We start from the raw sequence: 20,417 nt of genomic DNA, 5'->3' as shown, positions 1-20,417 counted from the left end.
CCTCACTCTCTACCGTAAATTGGTGTGTGGTGACCTTTCTGTGATGTTGGTGGTGGCTGTAGTGACCCAGTCCCCCCCCCCCCCCAAAACGGCAAAAAACAAAAGTATGTAAATGTAACATGTTGCCAAGAGCGCCACCACATCTCACTTCCTATGTGATAATCCACTGTTTTCACTTTCTCCGACATTTCCTATTTTTACATATTCCATTCATGTATGTTGTTTAACTAATATTCAGGAGATTATACAGAATGATTCTTTTTAGGAGTGAGGGTCTGCAGTTGTCAGCAGCCAGACCAATTGTTACCCTGTCTCCCTGCTGTCTTACTGAAGCTCATGGGTAAGTAGCTGCTGGAAGTGGTATTGGTGGCAATGTTCCCCCTGGCCAAAATAATTATAAAATCCCAATGCCCCAGTATAGTGGCGGGGACACTGTGCTCTAGGAGATGCAGTCTTTCGGATCATACATTAAGCAGAGCGCCTGAAAGAGTAGGGGGTTCCCCGGTGTCCTGGCTAAATTCCCAACCCCCTAATCATCCCCTAGAGCAGCGGTTCCCAAACTTTTCCCCCCGCGTACCACCGCCTATTCCGACTCGGCTCGCGTATCCCCACCATCCGACACATAAACACATAAAAACGTAACGCATTCTATAACTATTTATTCATGAATTAATTACAAAAGATCTAAAATGTTCATTTTACACCTGTCCGCCATAGCCCTTTTCAGCTCCACAGTTACCACAGTTTGGGAATCCCTGCCCTAGAGTAATTGGCTCATTTATTCATTCCCTTGCTCTCCACCTCACCTATTGTGTGGTGAGGGTTCTGGTGGATAATGGCTGCCGTGCATCACCCAGGTGGGTGTCACACAGACCTCTGAAGTTCGCCTTCAAAAAATCCATCTTTGCTATCCGGTATCTGGTATAAAATAACATGGGGATTTTGAATTATTGCATCTGTTAAACTCTCACAGGGGTGAAGAAGTCTGAAATGCAGACGTTTTGCTCAACACACTTTTGTCCTCTGCCTTCGAGTGGGTACTGATCTGTGGTACCTTAAGACAGCAAACTTCGATTTTTGCTACCCCAGAGCAAACTTCCAATGCAACTTGCCATAGGTAGTTGACTTCAATTAACACCCGGATCTCCTTATATGGGCAAATATCTTTTTTGTAGGCGAACTTCAGAGGTCTATTGGTGGTGGTTAATGAGTCTAACCCTTCACTGTGAAGTGCCTTGGGTGCCTTGAAAAGTGCTACATAAATGCAATGAGCTGTAGGGCTTCATTCTCCTAACAAAGCAATGCCATAGGGCTCTTGTTGTAGGTTTACCACTTACTCTGAGTTAACTAACCCAGGTTTGTCACTAAACCACGTACTTGGAAACCCCCCCCCCCAGAAGTACATAACACTGAGTAAACAATGAGTTTCTTTTTTTTTTCGCACCCTGAAGGGAGAAAACAATGTAACCTTCAGTCCAACTCCACTTTATTTGCAATAGAAAAAAAATCAAAACAAAATAAAAACAATAACAGTTTAGGCTAGACTACACTTTAGGTATATCAGATGCATAAGCAACATCAGCTTCGTAGCAAGAGAGATAGGAAAATGAATGGATTGTTTTCTTTTTATATTAATGTTTTTTTGTATTTTATTATTTATTATTATTGTAGGTCACCACACAGTCATCCCCCTGTTCTTCTTTTGTAGTTTCTATTCATCCGGCCGTGAGTCTGGTTATTTATCGATCTGTCCGTTTCTGGATACTGTTGTGGGTTTGGTTTAGTCTGTATATTAACACACTTGTCTTTGCTTTGTCGGTCTTGTCCCCATTGTCCCCCGTCTGGTCAGATGTTCCTCCCCGTCCCTGTTGAAATAGTCTGTGGGTCAGCCGCCATTTTGATTCCTCCATCTCTCATTTCTTCTTCTCATCTTTCTTGCCCTCGGGAGGTTTGGAGCCGCCGGTCTGTGAGGCCAGTGAGCCCATGGCGTTGCGGATGGCCTCGTTGTTGGGATCCACTCCGGGCAGGTTCTCCAGGACGCTCTGGAGGAACTCGGGGTCCTGCATCACATCGTAGTCCTCCTCCTCCTGTAGAAGAGTCCCCAGGTTAGGAGTACAAGCGCAGCTCATACAGTGTGTCTAAACGATTAACCAAAACTATTAAACAGGCAAACAAGGCTCCAGCTGTGGCGTGACTGGCTGGGACACCAGCACCGTACGCCGGCGACCCGGGTTCAATTCCCACCCTGTGGTGCTTTCCGGATCCCACCCCGACTCTCTCTCCCACTCGCTTTCTGTCATTCTCCACTGTCCTCTCTCATTAAAAAAAGGCATAAAAACCCCAAAAATATACAAAATACAAAAATATAATATAATCTGTGATATGTTATTACAAACAAAAAGCCTTGACACTTGTGTAAAAATGCAGTAAAATAACAGGTGACGACGGCAGTACATTGTAAACATTATCTGGTAAATGTGAGCTGTTTGAAACTTCACTGTGTTGCAGAGCCCGAGAGCGGAGATTGCTGACATTAAGTAAGTCAACATGACCTGCAGACTGCACATAAACGGAACTGGAGAGGGCAAATGGATTGTGTTTCAGTGCTGTACCTTAGTGGTCTCCGTGGTGTCCATAGGTCCACTTGTGTCCATAGCGGACTCGCCAAACTCTGTTTAAAGACGACATGTTTAGGAGGGTTTTACTTGGCAGGATCACAGAAATATGTGGAGATGGTTGTTAGGTTATAACGCATGTTGGTGTCTGTGTGTGTGTGTCTCTCCTCTTAATACAGGCTACATCTGCACCAGTGAAGGTGAGTAAGTGTGAACAGACAAATGTGTGTGTGTGTGTGTCTAGAGAAAGATTTAATGAATGCTAATTGTATTTTGAGAGCGAGCATGTGTGTGTGAGACAGACACACACCTCCCCCAGCCAGGGACATCTGCATGGCATAGGCAATCTGCTCCTCCTCCGTCATGCTGCTGAAGTCTGGCATAGCCGCTACTCCTGACTCAGGCTGGGACATCTTCAGTAGGGCCTCCTCGGACTCTATATATACACACACACACAAAACACAAACACACACACACAAATCAGAAATCGGAGTAACCCAAGCACAAGGGGAAGGGGAAGGGAGCAGCGGTCTTTAGAACCCGGGTGCATACACACCAGAATTTTTAGAACAGTAGAACAGAAGAACAGTATTCTTACAGAGGTCTGTCTGTACAGGGAGTCTGTGTGTGTGTGCAATGTAGAGGACGGTGAGAAAATGGAGCCTGTGGGGCCGGCGCTGCGTGTTGTCTTACCGTCTGCGGTGGGGGTGGGCATGCCTACTTCAGCTGCTGATGCTGCAGCTACTCTGCGAGCCTCCTCCTCCTGCCGCTGCCTTTGCTCCTCCATAGACACGCGCAGAGCCTGGGGACAGAGAGGGGGAGAGGCAACGATCATTAGCATGCACCAAAACTAACACACACACACACAAGGCTGTACACACACACACACAAGGCTGTACACACACACACACACACACACACACACACACACACACACACACACACTGCAATGGGCATTACGACAATGGAGAACACACACACACACGAGAACACACACACACACAGTTTGTACAATGCAATGGGCATTACGACAATGGAGATTCTTTCCACTGCTCTGAAGGTGGACAGAAAACGAGCACTTCTTTTTTTTTCTCTCTCTCTCTTTTCCTCTGACCTTCTGACCCCTGTAACACTTACCAGGGCCAGCTCGGGGTCGGCACTGGGGTCCACCCCAAACTCGAAGTCGCTGGCGCCCAAGCCCATCATGGTGCCGCCCTCGCCAGCAAGGATGGGGGAGGAGAGCAGGGCGTCGGCCAGGCTGGGGCCCGGGGGGACCGTCACCAGGTGAGAGCCGGTGCCCTCCTTCCCATTCAGCGTGTTGATGAACGCCGTCAGCTTCTCCGTGTTCACCTCCTGAGAGACAGGGGGCGACGGAGAGCATACAGGAGCTAAACCAGACACTTATAAGATCTCCAACTTGTCTTGGGCATAGTCTTTAGGCATGTCCTAAAACATACAGGAGCTAAACCAGACACATCACATATCTAACTTGTTTTGGGCATAGTCTTTAGTCATCTCCTAAAACTGGCAGAAGATGAAGTACTAGCAGTGTGAAGGATGTAATAATTCCAAAACAGCAGTAATTCAGACACATTCATTGTAGAACTTTTAAGTTTAGTTAAGGAATATTTCTTAGTGACTATAAGCAAGTCATCTCTCACCTCCTCCCCAAAGTTCACGATATCCACATTGACCTTCTCTTTTTTCAAACGCTTTGCCAGTTTGACAAGCTAAAAAGGGTTAATAAAAATAAATAAAGGTTGAGGTTGTAGGTAAAGATGTACCTTATCAATAAGAAGCTACAGTATATACAACAGGGTGAAACAAAGAAAAGAAAACAAGATGAAGTCCTCACATCTTTCTCACTGTCCTCCACGGGGCTGCCCACGAAAGCGATGATCCTCATCTTGTGGTTTTTCCCCTGTCTGTGCTTCAAGGCCAGCTGGATACAGCCAGAAACAGACAATCAGTTACACAAGGATCGACTTTGTGCGTCTGACTGTGTGTGCAAAATTATTATGCATTTTAAAAAAAAACTACACATTGCATGAATGCTACTAACAAAACCCTAACTGTGACATTAGTGTGTTCATTTGAAAAAAAAAAAAAAATATCATGAATTTGAATTAACTTGTGATTCTTGTGTTTTGTGCCTCTGTGATCCCCATACATGATACAGTGCAACAAGATGAGCACAAAAAAACTAAATAAGAAAAAAAATGGATGATGAACAGGCACAAATACTGCTTCAAAAAAAAAAAAAAAAAAAAAAAGTGTGAACTTACATGGGCCACTCTGATGCCAGTGCTAAAGCAAATATCCCCTCTCGGCTGGACAGCGTGCAGTTTGGAGAGGATGCGTCCTGTGTCTGGGGTGAGGGTGGTCAGCACCTCACAGTTGCTGGACAGAGAAATATGAGAGAGCGCAGTTAATTAATGATACCCTATCTAACTACGTTGTCTGTCTAAACAAGGGAAGAACATGTAGAAACTCACTCAACAATTATCAATCAAATTAATTTAGATTTCCCCCAGTAGAACATCAAGGCTGTGCATATTCCCGAATCCAACATATAATTAATCCGAGAAAACTTACTTAGCCATTGTGATGAGTCCCACATTGTTCTCTGGGTTGCTGCGGGTCTTGGAGTGGCAAACGATGTTGACGGCATCCTGTTGGGCCTGCAGTCTCGTGGGCAGGAAGTCTCCATTTCTCATGTATTCACTGTTGTCCACACTACACAAAATATGCCCACTGTTATTCCTGATTGACAAGCTGGGGGCAGCTATTAATGGGATCAGCTATGGGTGGAATTTGCTTTTATTACTACTACCATTAAAGCATTTCCATGTCTGTCTAACTCATGACAACGCCGTTGACAACGTTTCTCTTCATGTTACAATGGGTTATGGTTATGGGATTTGGCAGACGCAAGCACGACATGGTTATTGTATTGTCGGCTAGCCGCTAGCGAGACTTCTGAACCAACCAGCTACATCTAATGTAACCAGGCTAAGTTCCCCCTAACTTCCACTTACTTAACATGACTTTGGACAAAGTCGTTTTCAAATGTCTTCAGTACCTGACCCTAATCTAACGTCGCTAAATCTGTCACAACACAAAGCGTCACAACTGTCACTTGTGTTGCAAAGTTGGCAAGCTAGCATGGCTAACTAACATAGCCAATTCCAACGAACAAAGTGGATAATGTAGACTTGCCCTACTGCTGGGGCCCATTGACAGAAACGATATTTACAGTAACGTTACCATTTAGCCTACTGATGAAGATAATGCATATTATGGAGAGTGTTGCACTTCCATTATATGTTCATGATGACTCTGATTAAAGAAGCTTTCAGTTATGCATTATCGTTACGTGAATCCAGTATTTTAGAAAGCTATAGATAGATAGCATTCGTTAACGTTAGATGATTAACTTAGCTGTCCAGCTAGCTAGCATAATAGCTTGCTAATGACTCAGGAAAACGCCGTGTATGACAATCGGCCTGTTGTGTCGCTTATAAGACTTAAAAACGAACCTATACAGGCATGCTTTAACCGTATTTTATCACATTTCCAGGGTGTTCTGCGGAATAACAAACAACTTAACGAAAATAAAGAAATTAGTTTGTTCCTTACCAGACCATAGTACTTTCAAGCCCCATCTTGAAAACTTCTCGTTGATCACTGAGGAACGTAGCCGTTGATTGGTCAACACACATTCTACGTAAACAGTGGGACTTCTTCTACAACCTAAAAATATTTCCTTGTACGCATAACATTTTCTATGTCGCCACCGTGTGGTAAACACAACACACAAGCGCATCCCGAGAATCAAATCTGATCGTCGAGTGCTTTACTTTCAATCAAGAAAATGACTTGATGCTTGTAATTCATTAATCAAAGGATGGTAACACGTAAATGCTTATTACCAAAGGTTCCCTGGTTTATGATATCATTTATAGAGCTTTTTAAAATATTTTGTTAAGTCTTAACATGCTTTTTGCTACCTTGTGCAAAGAAAAGGTCTACATTATTTTCAAAAGTACACCATTGTATTAAAGATCACATTACAAACATATACGACTGGTCATGCAATAATGTCACATTTTTATAAATACATTTTTCTCATGACTGCCTTGTAAACTCCAATAAGTCCCAGTCCAGCGAATAGAAAGCCCCACCTGAGTCCATACTGCAGACTTGATTTGGCAACATATTAGGCTACGCCAATGAAAGTCCATTAGCAGTTTCCTTGGCTCCTCTTGAGTGTCAGATCAGGATCAGAATCTTTTTTTTTTTTGCTGAAAGATGTAGTGTGTGTCTTGGCTTATCTCTTAGGCTCACAGGCGGCCTGCGTTTGGATTTTATGTCACACTGTGGTTTTGATGATACAGACGTAGGTAAGGTGTTCTGTCTCATTGTGTTGACGTGCAGCAGAGGCAGCAGCAGAAGGGCTTTTCAAAGGCTTAATGCTGGTCAGAAACGCCAAATTCACACATTTTCTTTTAAAAAAAAAGTCCTCCTGAAACGGTTACCTCACTATCATGGCTATCTCTTTCTAAAAGTAAAACATTTACTTGAAGGTCAAACTCCAATTACACCAGTAGACTAAACATCAAAACAAAAAAATTACAAAACAACACAAAAAAATATTGACGACAGCATTAGGAGTATTTCATAATAACGAGATGCAACAGACTAAAAAGGTCTGATGCACAATGCTGCCCCCTAGTGGCAGTGATTCCGCCATGACATTTCTTTAGCACAGACCAGGTACTTTTGAGGTTACTGCTCTGACCTTTCAATCTGGCCTCTTGGGAAAACAATCCAAAAACAGCGCCTGGCATTTCCTTATTTCTGCAAATATGCACCACCATACTTTTTTTTCCAGACTATGTGGAATACCAGTTTCAAAGTCCACACAGGCATTTTGGCCCCTGTCAAACACACTGCTTTGAACAGGGCCCTCCTTGCAGGTAATGTCACTTTAGATGTGGAGGCGCAGAGAGAGAGAGAGTTTCTTTCAGAGTTTCTTGTTCCTGAAAAAGGTGGATACATCATGGCGTCATTCTTTCATTCCTCCCAAACCAGGAATCAAACACCACGGAACACCTTCAGCTGGCCCTTGGCTCACCCTCACCCTGCGATTGGACAGGGAGGTTGGACACATCCTCGGTTGCCATGGTGTTCTTTGCTCTCTTGGAACCTGTTGCAACTCTACAAGAGAGACAGAAAGGGAGAGGGACAGTTGCAGACTGACCAGCTGAATCTCTGGTTGGGAGAGACAAAACTCTGGTGGGGGTGAGGGTGAGTGAAAGTGAGAGATAGAGAAGGGAACATCTGTGAGGATATGTGCTGAGAATTTGCAAATTTGATCAACTTGAGATCAACTTGAGGTCTAAATGCCAAACTGACTCAATGTTGTTCAGTCTGTGCACACACACACATGTGCTTTGCAAACAAGAGACACGCTGTTCCTGCTTAAGTCCACCACCACTTGGAGCCTTGACACACACGCACACACACTCACATACACACCCACACACACGCACACGCATACACGCACGCACACACACACACACACACACACACACACACATACACACACACACACACCCATACACTCATACTCACACACAACACAGGGATGCATTTATGTGTACAGATAAAGTATGTGTACACACAGACACGGGCAAACACACACTTTTATGTATACAGATACAGTATCTGTACACACACACACACACAGACTCAAACACACACACCCACACACATCCACACAGACTCAAACACACCCACCCACACACACAGACTCAAACACACCCACCCACACACCAACCCACACAGACACACACACACACACACACACACACACACATCCACACAGACTCAAACACACCCACACACACAGACTCAAACACACCCACCCACACACACAGACTCAAACACACACACACACACACACACACACACACACATGCTCACTGGACAGGCTCCAGGCTCTCCTCCAGTGCAAGGGGCGCGGTGGTGGTGGCACAGCTGGTGCTGGTGATGTTATCTTGGGCTGGGGTCCTTAGGAGCAGGTCCGGGCAGGCCGCCTGCATGCCTGAGGAGGGGAAAAAGGGGAGGTTTGTGGTCATAAAGAGGACAAACAGAACACACACACACACACACACACACACACACACACACACACACACACACACACACACACACACACACACACACACACACAAAAATATCTCGTTTTTACTTAACCTCATACTAGATTAGTAAAAAAAAAAAAAAACACTGAAAAATGAACCCATGACTTTGACTTGAATGTGAAATGTTGTAGATAAATAGATAGATAGATACTTTATTGATCCCCAAGGGGAAATTCAAGATGTTGTGATGGTGATATATTAATATGGGTATATTATATTTATATAATGATCATATCAATTAATACATAATACCAGCATCATATCTCATGAGTCATTCATGATAACCGCGGCATGTTATTTACCAAAAAGCACTTCCCCATTCCAAGCACAGAGTGGACTGCCAATTCCCACTGCATATATAAAATGATTCCTTATTAATGAAATAATTTACCTACTGCTCTTTGTTCTAGCAATAGTCTCTAATAAAATGTACCTTACCGGTTTACCTTGTTTCCAACTAATTAATTCTTACAGTTGTGGTTTGTATATGTTAATGGCTATTTTTATTATTCTGTTAAATTTGATTTAGTCTATTACTATTAAGTCATTTACTGTTACTATTTATTTTTATATAGTCCATTGCTATTTAGTCTTTTTATTTAAGCTACATGATTTTACTTTAAATTGTTCATTTAAATCTGTATGTAATGTTTATTGATGTCTTTGCAAGTCTATTTGGACAAAAGCGTCTGCTAAGAACCATAAACAAACACAACTTGATAGATAGATAGATAGATAGATAGATAGATAGATAGATAGATAGATACTTTATTGATCCCTAGGGGAAATTCAAAGTAAACTTGCATCTATGCCCTGGCAATCTAATAGCAGGGGCAGCATTCTTACCACTGCCTCGGTCAGTGCCCTTGCTGGGGGCCGAGGGGATGCCTGAGGGGCCTCCCATGGGGTCCGGGGTCTGGCCAGAGGCCTGCGGGCGCTCCTGGCTCTGGGCCCTGTCAGGTGGCTGGGCTGGTGGGGGCGGCTGAGGGTTGGACTGGCTGGGCGGCGCACGGACGGCAGTGGACGCCGCGTTGGCTCGCCGCAGGGTCTGCGGACCGGCGCGACTCCTCCGAGAGGGTGAGGTTTTCACTGTAGAGGAAAAAACGTGGGAGGAGAAGAGATGAGGAGGGGAAGAGAGAAGAGAGAAGTGAGAGGCGGACGGACAAAAAACGGTACATTTTAAGTAAATTTAACAGGAAAGTTTGGATCACCAAGAGACAATGAAAGTGAAAGTAGGGCAGTTGAAAGTTTCAAAAATTGATCGTGAGAAGTGTCTGTGTTAAGAGGAAGTAGACACAGATGGACATGTCATGCAGAAAAACCCAAATGACATGAGCCTTGGGCACATACATTCTCGTGGAATCCTCTTAAAGACTGCGCTGCACATGAACCTCTGGAAGCGGTCGGCATAAAAACCTGGCCTGTGTACCGACACCGTATCCTGCAGTCAAAAGACAAGACACTTGACACCACATATCTGTGGAAGTAATTTAGTGCAATTTACGACTGTGTGTCTATGTGCTTGTAGCGCAGCAATGGTGTGTTTGTGTGCGTGTGGGGGTAGTTATCACTTGATCCTGTCTCACCCCGTCATGGACGAGAGCCTTCCAAGAATGTTCCAGCTTCTTCACGAATCTAAACACAGATAAAAAATAAATGTATGACTTGTCCAAATTCACACATCTTTAAAAAGACAACCAACACACAGACACACAAACACAAACACACAAACACTGAAAAGGCAGAAGACATTTCTCGACTAAAATGATAAGAACATAAAAGACATTTTGAGCACACCTACCTGTATGACTGCAGGATGTCAATTATTCCAACGAAGAGTAGCACCCTTTCCCCTTTGGAATGCGCAGGAATACCACCCATGCTGAAGAAATAAACAAACAAACAAACAAACAAAACAATACAATACAATCAACAAACAATACAACAGAAACCTTCTTTCACCAAATTCCTATCAGGCAGAAAAATCTCTGCCCAGATGACGATCTGTTGTCGCTCAGATTCCTGCCAAAGTAACCATACCAGACAGACGGAAAGAGTCATTCCAGGTAAACAGACAACAATAGCCCTCATCCCAGGTAATCAAACAATGCAGCAACACTGACGAGAGTCGTTCCAGGTAAACAGACAACAATAGCCCTCATCCCAGGTAATCAAACAATGCAGCAACACTGACGAGAGTCGTTCCAGGTAAACAGTCAACAATAGCCCTCATCCCAGGTAATCAAACAATGCAGCAACACTGACGAGTCGTTCCAGGTAAACAGTCAACAATAGCCCTCATCCCGGGTGATCAAACAATGCAGCAACACTGACGAGAGTCGTTCCAGGTAAACAGCACTCACTGGTTGTGTCCCTGGTCTGAGCACTGGATGGCCTCGAGGGCTGTGCAGTAGAGCGGCTTCTGGCCCTGTGCTCTTTTCTGTTCGGGCACCGCCGCGGGCACCTCGTCGCCCCTGCCCTGCTCCAGCCGGTGGATGCCCACCAGCAGGCTGTAGTCCATGATCTTGAAGCTCTGCAGCAGCTGGCGAGGGAGGGGGGAAGGGCAGAGCCGCATGGGGCGGGGGGTGGGGGGGGGAGGAAATAGACAGAAATAGAAGAAGGCGTGTGGGGGTTTATTATCGAGATGCACACAGGCCAGGGGATTGCACCACTCACACTTTCACTTTCGCCATGAGTTGCACATCAAATGACACTAGTCACAGTGTTGCACCTGTTGCTCTGAAGTATATCATCATCTAATTCTCTAACCTTCTCTCTCCTTTCACACATGCATAGAAACACACACAGACATACAGACACACAGACACACACACACACACACACACACCACTGTATGTATTATACATTTCCACAGCTATGAGACTACTGCACACCATAGCAGTAGCTTCATGACAGCACAGGTCCAGAGTTCTATAAATTATATCTTGAGTTTTCCTCCTTCCTGTCCTAAACCACCCTCCCCAGAATAGACACTAGTTATTGATAAACAGACACAACCACATTCAGGCACTCTTCTTTACTCTCTTAATTTAACCCGATCTCTCTCTCTCTTTTTCTGTCTTTCTCTCTCTCTCTTTCTCTCACTCTCTCTCTCTCTCTCACCAGGCAGTCTCTCTGGATGGTCTTGCAGAGGGCGTTGTAGTGGTCAGCGTCCAGTAGGAGCCCCTCGGAAAGGTCCTGACGGAAGTCCAGGTCCTTGAAGGTGGGCGAGAATTTGGCACGCTCGCGCGACGACGCTTGGCGCTTATACGTGGAGCCCTTCAGGTCGAACTTGAGGTGCATGGGGATGGCACGGGGCAGCAGGTTGTTCATGACCACTAGTCGGATGTTCTTGCCATCCGCCTGGATGCAATAGAGTCCGTAGAACTTGGGGAGGAGGGTATGTCTGTTCTGGTTCAGGTTCTATAAAGAGAGATGATTCTGTTCACAAATGTATAAGAATGATAGGCTCTCTTACCGTACATACTAGAGGCCGACCGATAGACCGAAAGACCAATACCGATTTCGATATTTAAGGATTTACAAAAACGATAAACGATAAATCGGACAATATTAATTTTTAACAAACACAATGTTGTGAGTTGTGTTTAAATAGGCATACCTATCTGGTATCCTAATAAAAGGCTCTTACACAATAACATAATAATTAATAATAGTGTCAGATCTTTAGCCATATCCACGCCTCAAGCGTGGCTCAAATCGCGCCGCAACCGCGACTCAGTTAGAAAATAGAGGGGAGGCCTATTTTTTCTTTTTTCCGCTTCTTACGAGCGGCTGTGTGTAGAAATATATTGAAAAGAGAAAAATTGACATTTGATAGTTATAATTTCTGTTTAAAAGGACAGACCCCCAATTTCTCCTTATAGGCCTATTCCTATTGGGGGGGGGGGGGTACTTACAGTAAACAGCAGCCACACTAGCTCCATCATACCCGAGTCTCAAGCGTCGCACGAACCACGCTGCAAACGCAACCCAGCTAGAGAAGAGAAGGGATGCCTACTTTTTTCCGTTTCATGCAAGCGGTTCTGTGTAGAAACTGAAAACCAGTTGATGGTCATAATTTGGTTTTAAAAGGGGAAGTGGAGACAACATGTACTATAAAGTAGCAGAAATAGGGTGACCACCATCCCCATCCAGACTCTGAAAAGGAGGACAAGCTGCGTGTGTGTGTGTGGGGGGGGGGCATAACAGCATTAAACAGTGTGATACTTTTGAAAGAAAAACTGCATAATGTAAGATAAAGTCTATACTCATATATGAGGTTTTCATTTTGCTGCTCTGCTGTTGCCAAACGTTCTGCGATCGAAGTTCAACCATGTTTAACTTTGATCGTGACGTGCTGTAAATGACAGCTATTTTGTTTTGAGCCCAGTGGCAAGCACAACACAGATCTTTGGGCCATTCCCTCAACCCAGCGCAACCTAGCAGCGAGTGCAGTACATGTCGCTTCCAATCTGTAAGCCCCTTATGTGCAACTGCAGAGAACACATTATTTTTATCATCGCTATTTTGTTCCATTTGCAGTGGAGCACTTGTATTATCCATACAAGCATTGTTTGCTGTGGAGTATTTGTATCATCGCTACTTACGCAGGTTTTCCGAAGTGTTTACAACTTAGTGTTAACTAATAATTGTTGCAGACTGGACTACGAACAAAATATTAGTGCATTCCTGGATCTACATCCTTATGCATGCTTCCTGCCAGGACTTTTACGGGCTTTTCCCAAATCACGGAAGAAACGTCGACGCAGCGGTATAGTAGCAGATAATCAGGCAAGTCTTATTTAAATAAACTCCTGGTGCACTTACAAACTTTCTAATGCCTCGTTATTGGACTAAAGGTCATAGTTGTACTACTGAAGAAGTTTTGTACCATTCAGGGCATTATTAGTGGGGTAATTTACGAGATAAAAGTTGGTTCCATCACGACTGCAGAACGTCATTAGTTTCTGACAGCGCTACTCGACCAGGGTTCAACCAAGGGAAAAAAGGTTCTGGGAGGGTGTTTGGCTTGGGGTCATGGTGCAAAGGACCCTAGGGTGAAATTACTCCGAAACATCGCTTTAAAAAGCATTATTTTGTATGCAAAACAAATTGCACTTATCCCAGTATATAAAAACTATACACTTATCCACACGGGTAGAAATACACAGGCATGCTCACACACACGCATACACACAAACACAAACACAAACAATCCCATACCAGGAAGTATCCAGGCAGGAGTTTCTGCAGGAATTCTGCCTCCTTATGCTGCACAGTTTTGATGATGAACTCGTCGTCACTGGAGACGTAGAAGAGGGAGCCACTGGCTCCTGAGCTGGACAACTCAATCAGGGGCTCATTACAGAGGGAGTACTGCACACACACACACACACACACACACACACAGACAACATGTCACTATACAGTACAAATAGAGCTTAAACATACACACAGACACAAACACACACACAGTAATTACACAAGGTGTGCTGTAATTACAGGGACACACACACACACACACACACATAACAAACGGGAGCCTGAAGAAGCATGCTCCTTTTACAAAGGTTCAGAGGTTTTTGTTATTGTTTGAGAGGAAGGAAACTACCGTTAGGCAACAGATCCTTGAGAAACCACTTTTAGGCCTTTTCACACAGAGATTACGCTAAATTTGCGGGAAGAGACGTCTTTTTGCCGCAATGTGTGTCTGAAAATGAGGTGAAAATTTGCCGGCCTGCTGATCTGTTCACATGATGCGGCATTTTGGAGAGCCAGGAGGCAGGATTAGCTAGCAAATTAAAATGTGACGTGCAATAGGGGGCGTGTAGAGTGATAGTCGTAGGCCTTATTATGCGTGCGTGGGCCTTCAGATACAGCAGGTGTGTGATTTCCAAAACCATGGCGGGAGAACCGACTGCACTTTGGTTAGTTTGCATTTGTAGTACCCTGCTTTGCTGTTGCTTAGAATGTTAGATTTTTGCGATCGATGATTCTTGCGATCGATGTCTTCAGACAATAAAAAGTAATTTGGAAGGGAAATAGAAGAGAAGAGTTGCCCCATGCGTTGGCCGTGATTGCCCTTTGAAAATCAGAGGTTCACAGGCTACTGTGGCCTTGGTCAGTGGCGCCGCCAGCCGTAATCCTGTACGCACTGTGCATAAAATTTTTCAACGCTTTATTCATGAAATCATTCAATATTACAACAATAAAAATAGCTTGTGTAGGCTACTGTCTTAATTGAAACATGCTTCGTGCACAAATGATAGCCTAGGGCAAAGAGAATGGACATCTCGACATAAGGATACATTAGAAGATGATGATTGGTGTAAACTTTGTCACACGACGTGAAGCAGTTCTGGATCTTAAAAACGCAACGTTCCATTCAGTCATAAATCATTCAAGCTTAGTGCTAGTCATGAAAAGAAAACAGCAGCTTAATATTTTTCAGGTGTTTAACAATAGGCGCACTGTTAGCAGTTATGCCGAAGGCAGTGAGATTATTACGCATTGCATCCTACAGTCACTCTGTTTGGAACATTGCAGTTTGGGTTGATAAGATTCAGTTAATGCGAGTATAGATCGTCTTAAAGTTTGGGACAACCAAACAGCAGTGTAGGCAAAGCAAATCCTAATTGTTAGGTTACCATGATTTTATAACAGGCCAAATACAAAATAAATGTTACAAATATCGCCTAGATATCTGTAAGCATTACAATCAGAGGATATACATATAGGGCAGACAGACGCTCGAGTTCATGCTTTGTTTTATCGCTGGATTTTAGGATAGCCTATTATGGCAACCGATTGCATTGCCACAACCGATTGCATTGCCACATAGGAGCCAATTATAGTAGAGAGACAAGACTTCCTCTGAAATGTCATAATGAAGTACTTTGCTCAGACATGGAGAAAAGGATGAAGACTATGGAGGAGTACCATGTAGTCATCTGGGCGAATGCCATACATATCCCTGAAGTAGCGAAAGGCGATGGGGGCATAAGTCTTAAACCGGAAGTCCACGTAGTGGTGAGCAGGGGTCAAATTGGTGCCTTCACTAGAAGAGGGAGGCAGAGAGAAAGAAAGAAAGAGTGAGAGAGGGAAAGAGAAAGAGAAAGTCAGAGAAAGAGAGAAAAGGGTATATAGTAGACAGAGATAAAAGGAGGGAAAGACAGTAGAAAGACGAAAGGGAAATCATTACAGAATAGGCTGAAGTGAAATTACAGACTGGTATTTCAATTATTATGCAACACAATGATACTGATACTGTATCAGTTCCCATGCGCGCACACACACACACACACACACACACACACACACACACACACACACACACACACACACACGTACGCACGCACGCATGCAAGCACGCACACAAACACCGACACACACACACACACATGTACGCACGCATGCATGCAGGCACGCACGCAAACACACACACAAAGACACACCTGGGAAAGATGATGCTTTCCACCACCTCAAAGTCCTGCATGAGCACGTCCCTCTCCGGCTTCTGGGTCAGGCTGCCTACCGTGTGGGCAATGCCCAGCTGGATGGCACCCCTCAGGGCTGAGGACGGCGTCTGGCCGGGTGGAGGAGTAGGAGGAGGTGGACGAGACGGGAGGGGAGGAGGTGGTGGAGGAGAGGGAGATGGAGAAGGTGAAAGAAAGGGAGATGGAGGTGGAGGAGAGGTGGAGAGTGAGGAGGTGGAGAGGGAGATGGATGCAGAGGTGGAGGAGGAGGTGGACAAGAGGGGAGGGGAGGAGAGGTGGAGGGGGAGATAGAGGTGGAGTGGAGGTGGAGGGGAGGATAGGTGGAGGGGGAGATGGAGGTGGAGGGGAGGATAGGTGGAGGGGGAGATGGAGGTGGAGGAGGTGGTAGAGATGGAGGTGGGGGAGAGGAGAGGCAATTTACCCAAAAGAAAAGAGGAAGAAAGGCACACTAATCGCTTCCAGTCTTTCATTTCAGTGCAAACACTTGACTGACGTCTCAACACTACTGTGTATTCCTCAGAGGTAGTATCGAAACATCAGTCAAGTGTTTGCACTGAAATAGAAGACTGCAAGCGATCAGTGTGCTCCAGCTCCCGTTCTTCATCTTAAAGTCTGCTGTCCTACTGAGAAGCACCTGACTGCGCAGTTTCCTAAGGATGATGCATGGAATGCCCTACTGTAATGAGATTTTCTTCTTTGTTAAAAATGTTTTCAGGTCTCTGATTGGCCAACATCACCATCGGTTTGATTGACATCTTCTGGACAGCCTTTAATAGCATATGAACTAATAGCGCATAATTCAAAATACTTTCAGCTACGTGTGGACATAGCCTATCAGTGAACTAGATCAGAGGATTCTTTTTATTCCACCGTCCCACTGTGACCAGTGAGTAAGTCCTTGTGACTGTAGCGTACACTCATATTCATTGGGGTATGATATACTGTATATTTTCTGTGGACTTAATTGGTAAAATGATGTCTTGTCTCCACCGTGGGATAGTGAGAAACGTAATTTCGATCTCTTTGTATGTCTTGGCATGTGAAGAAATTGACAATAAAGCAGAATTGACAATAAAGCAGACTTTGACTTTGGACATTCCCCAAAGGACTTTAAAATGTGCCTTGTGGGTGTTTTCCTCCTCTAAAATGCACGAGGGGATGTATATCAGTGTATCAAGCAAAAGGCTTAGGGATACGAACTTTTGGCAAATTTGGGATTTGCTCTGCAGGTCCGTCTGGCCAAGAGGCCATTGAAGCCCATTTTCAATGTACCTAAAACCCGGGGCGCACAAGTACAATCGCTAATCCGGCATGTACGTGTATTTCTTCAGAATTGAGTACACAACAACATTTAATACCTTTGTTTACTAGATTGCTGCAACAATTTGGTTAAATGCACCAATTTAAGTTTCATTTTACTGCTAGTTACGCCCCCTGCTGGAAGTCGTAAGTCAATGAACTTCGTCCAGGCCCACTCTCTATTCCAATTGAGAAGGTCTGCATGCTAACCAGGCTACTAAAGGCTTAAACTCACTTTCCTTTTCACCCAGACTGCATGGTTTCCTGCTTTTCTCGCTCACACAATGAGCACTAACCTTTTTATAGGTGGTCTCTCCTGTTTGGTCGATGCCTCTATGGCCAATGGTTTTCTTCACAACATGAAGGGGGAAAAAGCGATCACACACACACACACACACACACACACACACACACACACACACACACACACACACACACACACACACACACACACACACACACACACACACACACACACACACACAAACCAGACAGACAGACAAGCAAATACAAGTAAGATGTGAAAATGTTAATTCAAATGACTGATTTTTTTGGCTAAGCTTAACAGAGAAGTCGCCACAAACCAGACTGGCTCACCATTTTTCCAGGGCCACTGGGATCTGGAAGTAAACAAGAGAAACAGATGTGATTACTTTTCCTGATATCAGTGTAAGAATGCAGACTCTACAAGGCAACTTAACACAGTCTTCATACCTGAGTCAGGTTGAAAAGACAGACAGAAAAGAGACGGTATGTAAAACTGAAAGACAGAAAGAAAGAGATGGAAGGAAAGAAAGAAAGAAAGAAAGAGGAAGAGAAAAAGAAAGTGTGTGCGGCTGTGGTTAGTTCAGCAGGACAGCCAACCACCCAATCTCACACTGCAGTATACAGCCAGCCATTAATAAATCATCTTAAATAATTAAAAAAAACTCACATTTCAAACTGGCCTGCAAAACTCATCACGAAAACAAAAAATGGCTACCCTTCAACCCAGCGTGCAGAGTGGGGAAAAAAGTGTCTCACACTTTAAAATTAACAGCTTTCAGCTGAATGTGAAACCAAACCCTTCAAAGCTGACATTATTTTCCTATTCATCTCTATAACTATGATGGTGTGTCACAGCAGACACTATACACCACAGATTATAGAGCGGAGCGTGTAGCGCTCTAGAATCTTTGCTATACGCCATCCTGCATTTCAGGAAAGAGTGGAATGCCAGTGCTGAGAGGCTGCATTTCTGGGTCATTGAGCTGGAAAAACATGCGAAAACTATTATGATCGCCTAGTTTTCATGCTTGCCCAGCAGTTTTTTCAGTTTCCTCAGTTCCTTCAGAGAACAATTCAGAAACTCAAACTGCAACCAGATTTAATCGGCAGCGCTCGGTGATGCACACCTGAAACTATGCACAAACACTAGTGTGTCACCACAATCCTGAGCATACGTGCACAATGCACACGCAACACACACACACACACACACACACACACACACACACACACACACACACACAAACAAGCAAACAAAACAAACACACACACACACACAAAATGCAACACCAGCTTTGTTTCAGTTCAGTTTCTGAAGAGAGAAGCATATTGATTTCTGAAGAGAAGCTCACAAATGCGCGCGCACACACACACACACACACACAGTTAAAGCAAAGCAAACATATCAGTGCCCACAACAAATGACACACACTTTTTACTATTAGTGTCAAAACAACCCAAAGATGGCCACAATACAGAACACAGTCCTGGCTACCTCTCCGAGGAAATATCCTCCTCCAGAATGCTGTGTGCAGGGCTACTACAAGGTGAACACCAAGGTAAAGGTGGATAGAGCAAATGCGTGTTGGAGGGAGGGAGAGAGGGAAGGGAGAGAGAGACATTAAAATCTAAACACATAACAACATTCTAAAAGTAGGTTCCATTTACCGTCAGTGAGCTCACCTGTTGAGCCCGTCAGTGCCTGGGGAACAGGATCGGCGGTGGCCATAGCCCTTCTATCTGTCAGCTTAAGTTCTTACTCGGCTCAACACCGCTCACACGGTAGACTAACTGTAGCCTACACTACGTTTCTTGAAGTTAGCTGAACCGCTGCATGAACTTTTGGCTGCTGGCTTGGAACCCAAAACTCTCCAGCTAGCTATCTGTAACCCTCCACTCAGACCGGCGAGTCAGCAGGAACGTTTGTGTCATCATATCCCCTGTTCCCCGTCAAGACAAGACAACTGATCAGACACAGGCGGAACTTTATGTGAAAAACGGAGTGGAGAGCTTAGTCAGCTTGTGATAATCGTGTTACAGATCTTACAAACTCATACCCAACTTAAGACATGGCTATAACGTCAGCCACTGCAATGTAGCCTACAGGATTTGTTGACAAACTTGATTTAAAAGGCTACTTAACGATACAGTAAGCTAACAAAAAGATTTCTTAGCATTAAACATCAATTATAGCCAAAACAGATGGACGTCAAAGCCCGTTCAAATGCCAGTTGCTTACCCGGTGGAAAAAAAAAAAAAAAAAAAAACTGGTCTTGTTATTAGACTGAATAACTCCAAGCAAAGTTCATTCGTTTGTGTCTATGCTGCTGTCAAAAACGATATGGTCGTGTTGAGTTGAGCTCAACAAGAAAATGTATTTAAACGAGGCGCCGAAGGATAGGCTTGCTATTAATTCCCGTCAATATCTTCCTTCTCACATTGTCAAAAGCAAATTGTGTGAAGACTTAGCTAGAATAGTTACTGAACGGCATTCCTAAGAGACCGGGACCGCTCCCTTCCAATTTCAC

General features: G+C 44.3%; 2 protein-coding genes across 10 annotated transcripts; both read right to left on the bottom strand.

Moving 5' to 3' along the window:
- Positions 1-1,469: 1,469 nt before the first annotated feature.
- Positions 1,470-6,327, bottom strand: psmd4a (proteasome 26S subunit ubiquitin receptor, non-ATPase 4a). The gene is made up of 10 exons (XM_076301285.1): positions 6,255-6,327; positions 5,211-5,351; positions 4,901-5,015; positions 4,471-4,557; positions 4,277-4,345; positions 3,753-3,968; positions 3,309-3,417; positions 2,926-3,051; positions 2,613-2,671; positions 1,470-2,087 (listed from the first exon to the last, which is right to left on the bottom strand). Exons 1-10 carry the CDS (start codon positions 6,278-6,280, stop codon positions 1,914-1,916), a joined length of 1,122 nt encoding a protein of 373 aa, XP_076157400.1. The 5' UTR covers positions 6,281-6,327; the 3' UTR covers positions 1,470-1,913.
- Positions 6,328-6,570: 243 nt separating this feature from the next.
- On the bottom strand, positions 6,571-20,417 carry LOC143140407 (phosphatidylinositol 4-phosphate 5-kinase type-1 alpha-like). 9 transcript variants are annotated; one of them, XM_076301278.1, is made up of 15 exons: positions 20,129-20,417; positions 19,558-19,829; positions 18,220-18,242; positions 17,919-17,972; positions 16,282-16,412; positions 15,767-15,884; positions 14,051-14,203; positions 11,948-12,247; positions 11,188-11,366; positions 10,626-10,706; positions 10,411-10,459; positions 10,175-10,265; positions 9,671-9,913; positions 8,604-8,724; positions 6,572-7,910 (listed from the first exon to the last, which is right to left on the bottom strand). In XM_076301278.1, exons 2-15 carry the CDS (start codon positions 19,616-19,618, stop codon positions 7,733-7,735), a joined length of 1,782 nt encoding a protein of 593 aa, XP_076157393.1. In that variant the 5' UTR covers positions 19,619-19,829; positions 20,129-20,417; the 3' UTR covers positions 6,572-7,732. The 9 variants fall into 9 exon arrangements, with proteins under 9 accessions (XP_076157395.1, XP_076157393.1, XP_076157396.1 ...); XM_076301280.1 differs by lacking the exon at positions 20,129-20,417 and having other exon boundaries at positions 6,571-7,910; positions 19,573-20,121; XM_076301281.1 differs by lacking the exon at positions 19,558-19,829.

This window comes from Alosa pseudoharengus, unplaced genomic scaffold, assembly GCF_046254945.1.
Source record: "Alosa pseudoharengus isolate Yale_2024_CS ecotype anadromous, Long Island Sound unplaced genomic scaffold, YU_APseudo_1.1 YU_APseudo_1.1_scf_23, whole genome shotgun sequence".
NCBI classification, from domain to species: Eukaryota; Metazoa; Chordata; class Actinopteri; order Clupeiformes; family Clupeidae; genus Alosa; species Alosa pseudoharengus.
Note: the sequence above shows the minus strand (reverse complement) of the source record. Positions and strands in the feature narration are given on the sequence as shown.